Below are 8,621 nucleotides of genomic sequence, written 5' to 3' on the forward strand. Positions count from 1 at the left end.
ATTAGTGGACCCATGATTGGCTTATGTGGACTTCCGTAATGAATAACCTAAGTCAGAATCAAGTGAGAAAGGGTTTATGGCTTTGTGAGAAGCCTAAAGACATGAAACGTAAAGGAAAGGCGTTGTCTTTATGTCTTATGCTTGTTGAGTTGAATATTGATACGATTGCTGGTCGTAAAAAGATTGTGATTCTACTGTGTTTGGGCTTTGAACTTGATTGAACTCCTGGCTTGGATTGTTAGCTTGCAAGGTAAGCTTTCGTGTCTTCGGTTTAGCCATTGTTTGTTCCACCATGTCCCATGGGGGGATGGTTATATGCATGATATGTTTTCATGTACTGTTTTAGTGAAATGCTATTGAGTGTTAAGTGCAATTGCTTTATGATATGTATGTGGTGTTTCGCCTAGATAGGAAGCCATGGGGTGGTTCTGTGGGCGGGTACAGCATGAGCGTGTACTGTGTGGGTAATAGACGTATTCCTGCACTTCTCTGATCAGTAGAATAGTTATAACACACATGCCATGATTATCTGCTGCATTGCACTGTTTTGGAACTTATACTGTTAAATTGCTTTTGGAACTTATATTGCACATGTAAGTGAGCTTGGGGTGGAAGATCCATGAGAACCCCTTGTCTTACTGAGATCTCTGTTTAGAGATTTCACCCCACGTTTGGGGCACCATTTTCAGGTTCAGGTAATGCGGGAGTTGAGACCTCTAGCGGTAGGAGGCCGAAGCTTAGCTGATATTGCTGTTTATATGATGATATGTTTGGATGCTGGATTATATCTGCTGATGATATGCTATTAGCTTGTTATTATTATGTTGCTGTCGTTGAGACTATGTTTGGATTTGTTGCCTTATTTGGTGAGCATGAGGATTGTCCACGCCACATTGATTGACTATTTCTTAGTTTAGATTTGAGTTGTAATAATGTATCAGGATTATGTCTGGGCTACGTGTTGTTGTTCCGTGATTTTAAATACTCACAGTTATTTATATATTGAGGTATTTCAGTTAGCTGTCTATTTGCAATTTACATACAATCAATGTTTTGAAATAAATTAAGTAATTCAACTTGGCTAATGATAATGACGTTATAATCGATACGAAAAAGATATTTCGCATTTTTAATTAAGCGTGGCCTATTAAGCGTGGCCTATTTATACGGGTGTTACACTGGAGAATATATTGGTTGGTGACCATAGTAAATTGCATGGAGTACCTATTAGCTTTAATTTAAAATAATTTTTAACTTTAAAAAAACAAGCCAAAGAGGCTCTTTATTTCATTGCGATCAAAGCTAAGAAAACTAATGAACGGGCTGCCTAGTGTGCCCGCAGATTAGTCGCAGTCAAAAAATTTATTATTTCTTTTTTTTGTAAAATTAATTAATTATTTCATGAAAAGAAATTTTAGTTTTTCCCCCAGAGGGGGGGCCAGGTTATCTTGAGATTTTCATTTTCCGCTACTAGTGACGTCTAATGCAGTGTGGATCTTTGCAAAAGCATAACAACGAATCAATAGACTGAAAATATGTACAAATAAATGAATCAAACCCAACCCCCTATACCGATTGAAAACTTGAACAATAAATGTAAACAACATCACTGCATCATGATTCTGAATTCTTCAAAGCTAAGCACCCCATCTCCATTCAAATCAAAGTGACCAATCATCACTCTGCATTCCTCCACGGATTTTGATTCTCCTAACTTGCCAAGCATCCTTTTCAAGCTTTTGGGTGTTATAAACCCACACATCTCAATATCATTATACATCTCAAAAGCTTCTCTCAAGTCCTTCAACTTCTCCTCTTCCCCTGCTGCTTCCATCAACACAACAAAATCATCCAAACTCAGTAACCCATCACAATCAGAATCCAATTCTTCAATAGCCATTTCAGCTTCTTTAAACAATAACTCACCACCCATCATGCCTACCCGGTTCCTAAGCTCAGAGGGAGAAATCTTACCATCACCATCTTCATCAAAATACTTAATAACACGCTCAAACCCTGCATTCCTCATTTTATCACAACACAGATAATTGTAATAAACTTGCTACAAAATTAACACTAGTAAAGTTTTTAAGCACAAGATTACTTATATGTGTAATAATAGTATTGGGCTAATTGTATGCAACATCTTGTGAGGGATATGGTGATTATATATGTTGTGTTGTGAAGTCAAGTTGGTATTGTTTTCGCGTTAAGGTTGTCCCCAATATGGTAGCTGCGTAAATGGGTTGGAGTATTCCATTTCCGTTATGTTAGTGGCATCGGAAAATTCAAGAGAGGAAAGTGAAAAGAAAAGGGCAAAACGCGCTACGAAGGATCAAAAGACAGAAATGAGAATAATGAAATAAATGAATGCTTGGTAACCAATAAAATCAAAGGCGCGTTGATACCGCTTTACCGTATATAAATAAAGAAGTCAAATTTACTTGGTGAATTGAATTGCTTCGTAACTACATTTTTTTTATAGACTGGTTACCTAATAAATTCTTAAACATTTACTAGTTTTCCTTTTATCATGATTAATGGATGTATTCAATATAAATGATGTGAAAGGCTTCAGATTCCTATAGAGTATAAAGAATAATTTTTAACATATATTAGATATTAGGAGGATAGACGTGTGAAATATTATATCCATATTAAGTGTATATAAGAATTTCTATCTGCTGGTTTGTTGAATGGAATTGCTTCGTAGTTCGTACCTACATTTTTTCATAAACTGGTTACCTAATAAATTCTGAAACATTTACTAGTTTTCCTTTTATCATGATTAATGGATGTATTCAATATAAATGATATGAAAGGCTTCAGATTCCTACAGTGTAAAAAGAATAATTTTTAATATATATATTAGGTATAAAGAAGATAGATGCAAGGAAGCACGAACACTTGTAAAAACAGGAAGAGTCGGGTCCGACACGCTCCGACACGGTGTCGGACACGCGGTTGACTTTTTCCGACACGTTGATTATTCCGACACGCGAATTTGACCGTGTCGGACACGGTCAAATGAGATTTTCGTAATTTTTTTATTTTTTTTTAATTTTTTTTTTTAAAAATTTATTTTTTTAAAAAGTTAAAATATATTAATAAAGCTTCCACCTGATCATATCAATTTTGTCTTTTTGTCTTTTTTCCCCTTAAGTAGATAAGAGATTAGCTCAGCATCATTGTTGTCAATTCCTATCACGCTCTTGTTGTATCTTCTTCTCTCTGATCTCTCTCTAATATAATTTGATCTCTCTATCTGATATTATATATATCTCTCATCCAGTTCTTATTTTTTTTATTAAAGCTTTCATCTTTATAACGTGTTTATGGTATTATTAATTTAGTTTCATTTTTTTGTTAAATTATCAAATATTAAATGAAAAATACACTATATAAATTAAAAATATTATTTAATATTAAAACGTGTCCCAACGTGTCGAAATCCATAATTTTTTAGGATTGACGTGTCGGAGTGTCGTGTCGTGTCGTGTCACGTGTCGCGTGTCGTATCGGTGCTATATAGGATAGACGTGTGAAAAAAGAATTTGTCTACTATATTAAATTGGCACTTGTTCAATAATTTTAGGGGATATAGTGGATTAGGATTTTAAAAGACTTTTGTGAGATAAAAAAATCTTATAGATTTTAAAAGACTATTTAGAATTGGAGGAATTTTAAATACTTTTTTAAAAGACTTTTTTTACAATCAAGATTTCATAAGATTGGATTTTAAATGATTTTAATAGAACTTATAAGATTTAAAAGGACAATATGAATTTATAATATTTTAAAAAATCATATGAATTTTTTACAAACATTCAAAATTACAAGAGTCAATAAAAAAAGGGAAAGGTTATACTTACAACCTATTTTTGTTTACAACCATTTACAACCATATTTTAACCATTGATTTCTGTCAATCAACAGTTATCATTCATTGCGAATTAAATATTAATTAAGATATGATTGTAAAAAATTGTAAACAAAAATAGGTTGTAAGTATAAACTTTCCCATAAAAAAACAAAGAAATGCAATGAAATTAGGGGCAGGATCCACTTACTACCAAAAAAGTTTACCACTCTTACAACCAATTTAATCACCGTTGATTTTTGTCAATCTAACGGTTATAATTTATTCGGAATTAATAATTAAATAATAAGTGTGACACAATAAATATTATTAATTTCTATAAATTATAACCATTAGATTGACGAAAATCAATGGTGATTAAATTTGTTGTAAGAGTGGTAAACTTTTTTGGTGGTAAGTGGATCTGTTCCCATGAAATTAATAAAAAAATAAAACTTAATATAATTTTCTCAATCAGTAAAATATAATATATTTTTTAACAAACATTCAAAATTACTAAGCAACAACTTTTCACATGTATAAAGTTATACCAGTATAACTTTAGATATTTCACATATCTCAATTAATATTTAATTCGCAATGAATGATAACCGTTAATTGACGGAAATCAACGGTTAAGATATGGTTGTAAACAAAAATAGGTTGTAAGTATAACCTTCACTTTTTTTACTGACTCTTGTAATTATGAATGTTTGTTAAAAATTCATATGGTTTTTTAAAATCTTATAAATCCATATTGTCCTTTCAAATCTTATAAATTCTATTAAAATTCTTTAAAATCCAATCTTATGAAATCTTGATTGTAAAAAAAAGTCTTTTAAAAAAGCATTTAAAATTCCTCCAATTCTAAATAGTCTTTTAAAATCTATAAGATTTTTTATCTCAAAAAAATCTTTTAAAATCCTAATCCAATACACCTCCCTTAATTTAAATTGAAATCTCAATTTTATGATAAAAAGTTACATATTATCAATTTCATTATTTGATAATAAATATATAAAAATATTCATATAATACCAATGAAGGACTCGTATTAATATCCACACAAAAAAACAATAAATGGTATAGCATTTTTCTTGTTAAGGGAGATAATCATTTTGGGGTTGGGATAAATTTTTTTATTATAAAAATTAATATAACCTCAAAATAAATCAAAATTATGAAAAATAAAATTAAAATCTCAAGCTCTGCCATAAGTAATAATTTTATCTCGTATAAATTTAATTCAACATTAAAAGACTAATTTGATGTCAAAAGTTGATAATCAACAACCGAAATGATTTTTACCACACTTGGCACATTTTGGAATAGGTTTAGGATTACCATTCTATTGTTTCCAAGGCCTTTTAAATTTATCACCAGGTTATCTCGCTTGAAAAATCATGCCTTTATTTCTTTTCCAGAAAGGAACTTTGCTCGGTCCAGCTTTAGTAGTTACTTCCTTCACCTCAGTTGATTTCTTATACGCGCCATAAACTTCTTCTACAGACTTACATTGCTTAATTGGAGTAGGAAAGTCTCTAGATGCATAACCTGAAATCTTCTTTGCCAACTTCTCAGATAAACCCCATTGAAACTTCACTGCTTGTTCAACAAGAGTAGGTAAAACCTTCCTGTAATGATCAAACTTTACCAGTTCATTGAACTTAGCCAGATATTGATCAACAGTCATTGTTCCCTGCTTCAGCTCCAGATATTCTTTCTCCTTACTTTCCCTAGCTTCTCTAGTAAAATACTTGTCTAAGAAAAGACCTTCAAACAAATCCCAAGTAATCTGCTGACCTTGTTTCTCTAAAGGTTGTGAGATATTCATCCTACAGTCATGTGCATCATCCTGTAACATATACGTAGCAAACACCAATTTTCGTGGATCTCTGCATCTCATAACTTTCAAAATCTTATCCATGGCTTGCAATTATCTAGCAGCTTCTGTCGGATCATATCCACCCTTAAACGGCGGAGGCTGATGTTTCCTGAAAGCGTTCAACCGTGTTTCCATAGCTTCATCATCATCCTTAATCATCTGCGGTTGTACAACACCCGCATCTTGGTTAGATTCTTCATGTCCAACATTTCCTTGATGACTTACTTCACCATCATCACCTAACATAGGAAACGTATGATGAGATGGGGGAGGTGACGACGGTTGAGGTTGTGGAGGTGGTGGCGGATTAGCATTTCCACCCGTCCTAAACTCTTCCAGCATAGTCCGAAACATATTCTGATTATTCACCTTGTTCTCGTTCAACATAGCCTGATATGCATGCATGTTGATTTCAGCTTCTACCTGCCTATTCGCTTCCATTACTTATTGAATACTAGCCAAAGCTATAGCTGTTAGATCCAGCGATGGATTAGATGTTCCCCAAGTCCTTGTAGGAGGTAACATGATTTTGCACATGTCACACAAAGAAATGAGTTGATCAAGCCCACACGTAGTGATCACATATGCATACTCATAGTAACAATCTAAAAGCAACTCATAACATCAAATTGGTAATACGAAAGGAATTTCCTAGACCAAACTGCTCTGATACCATAAATGTAACACCTCGTCTGCAACCGGTGAGTTAACCTACATATGGTACACTAGCGCTCTACAAATTATGAATTAAGCAAAAGGCTTAACATGCGTATATTCTAGTTATAGAAAAAAAATACGAATAAACTTTTTCTTTTATCCTATTAACGTTCTGATTTACATTATGTTGACAATTAACGCATTACCTATTATTCCCCATATTGCCACGTACAAAACTTAATTCCGAATATTATGATTTGCACAGTCCCTTACCTGTACAAATTTCTTGAACGATCTACTTATGTCTATTCTAGTTATATCTATACTGGACAGATATATTCCATCCAAATATAGAGACCATTCCGAATTAAAAACCTATGGACAACATAACGGCTATAATTCGGATAAATCCAAAAACCTGTAATACAGAAAATCTACACAAAACATAATTAAACATTATCAGACTTAGAATTCATCCATGAATTCACATAGAATCTGAATCAATGTCAGTCTTGAACACAATTAAACCTGCGAATCTTAAATTGCAACAGATACAACACATACTGAAATACCTCGTATTGAACTATAATTATATTAGAGACACATATCAAGACGAAAAAATGTGATGTCTCTATTGGGGATGGACTTAGGGATGAAATATATTCCTTTTCAAGAGTTTCGTTCCTGATTCCATTCCAAGTAGAGACAAAATATTATATGTCCCAATTTGGGATGAAATTAGAGAGGAAATGTTATTTGTCCCTAAGTCCATCCCTAATAAAGACTAAATTTTGTATTTGAATTTTATTTTTTTGTGAAAGTGCAAAAGGATGAACTTTTTGTTTGATTATCCAAATTGAATATTTTTTTGAAGTAAAAAAGGGTAATTTTACGTCATATATGTAGTCAGAAATATCTGAACAGAGGGCAAAACCTTACCCACTATAGTTTCCCCCAAAACTTGAGGATTTAAACTCATTCCCTATATTGTGCTCCTTCCACATTGCCTAAACCAATTAGGTGTCGAGAACAAGTCTTCACTGATAGTGAAGGATGTTAAGTGTGGATATTGCTCCTCTAATTCTCATGGATTCTGCCCATTTGCTGAAGACAAAGTCCTCCAAGCAAATTCTCTTATGTGAACAAATATGTGTACTTAATCATTGAATGTGATTGTGCTTGAGCTTCAAACGAATAATGTGATGGTGGCAACAACAAGATGCTCCTCTGTGTGCTCTAATGGGACAAAGGGTGTTGTGCACCTGCAAGTCACACTGAAGCTAAAGTTAGCATCAGCTATAGTCATGGTGTGTAAGGTATAATATTTACCTAATTCATATTGCTTGATGAATAAGAGCGAAGATCTCTTATATATACGGTGGCTGCTAAGAGTCCTCTTAGTGGTTTAAGGTTTTCTCCTTAGTTATTGGGTCTAATGCTTAATGGACCTAAGTTGGATATGCTATCTAGAAATTATATATGTATCCGAAAAACTAATTGCTCTAAGATGCAAATTTTATTAATTAATAAGAGGAAAGAAAAGAAAAGAAAATTATGTGGAGTTAATGAAATTTATATATTCAAAATTTTTAGTTATTTGTATTATACTATTTTTATTTTTATTATTTTTTAATAAAAATACAAGTCAAACCTGGAGAGTTAGAGGCAGAGGCGGAACTAGGGGGGCTAGGGTGGGCATCCCCCGCCCCCCCTAAAATTTGATGGAAGAAATTATATATATAAATGATATTTTAATAATATTACAAAATATGAGTGTGAGTGGATAAATTACTGACATGTGTGAGCGTGAAGATGAAGCATAAAATATCAAGAGCTCAAATCAAACTTATGAAAATTGTTCAGCTTGCAATTGCAAGAGAAGACAACTGAAGAGGAAGCACAAACATTTTCATTAAAGGGGGGCGTGGACTCAATCTTGAAACACTCTTCAAGTACCTCTTCACTCTTCAGTTTTCAGTGATAGTTAATAACCCGTCTCAGCCTCTCTTACCTTCTTTTGGGGTAAAATTTAAGAAAATGATTCAGCTTTTGCATTTTCATTTTTCATTCAGCTTCTCTTAATTGTACTAGTTTGAAAAGTCAATGACGATTTTGGTTATGAAGAAGACAAAGAGAAGTTAAATATTTCTAGAATTAAAATATTAAAAAGTGGGGGACTTGATTCGGTAGTTCATTTGCCAATATATAGGTTGAAAAAAA

The 8,621-nt window shown here is 32.8% G+C and overlaps 1 protein-coding gene across 1 annotated transcript; it reads right to left on the reverse strand.

The window, feature by feature from the left end:
- Window positions 1-1,606: 1,606 nt before the first annotated feature.
- On the reverse strand, window positions 1,607-8,314 carry LOC133292951 (putative calcium-binding protein CML19). The gene is made up of 2 exons (XM_061491443.1): window positions 8,307-8,314; window positions 1,607-2,024 (listed from the first exon to the last, which is right to left on the reverse strand). Exons 1-2 carry the CDS (start codon window positions 8,312-8,314, stop codon window positions 1,607-1,609), a joined length of 426 nt encoding a protein of 141 aa, XP_061347427.1.
- Window positions 8,315-8,621: the final 307 nt, after the last annotated feature.

Source organism: Gastrolobium bilobum, unplaced genomic scaffold, assembly GCF_033153095.1.
Source record: "Gastrolobium bilobum isolate Gb01-03AN ecotype WA unplaced genomic scaffold, APGP_CSIRO_Gbil_v1 utg44780, whole genome shotgun sequence".
Lineage (NCBI taxonomy): Eukaryota > Viridiplantae > Streptophyta > Magnoliopsida > Fabales > Fabaceae > Gastrolobium > Gastrolobium bilobum.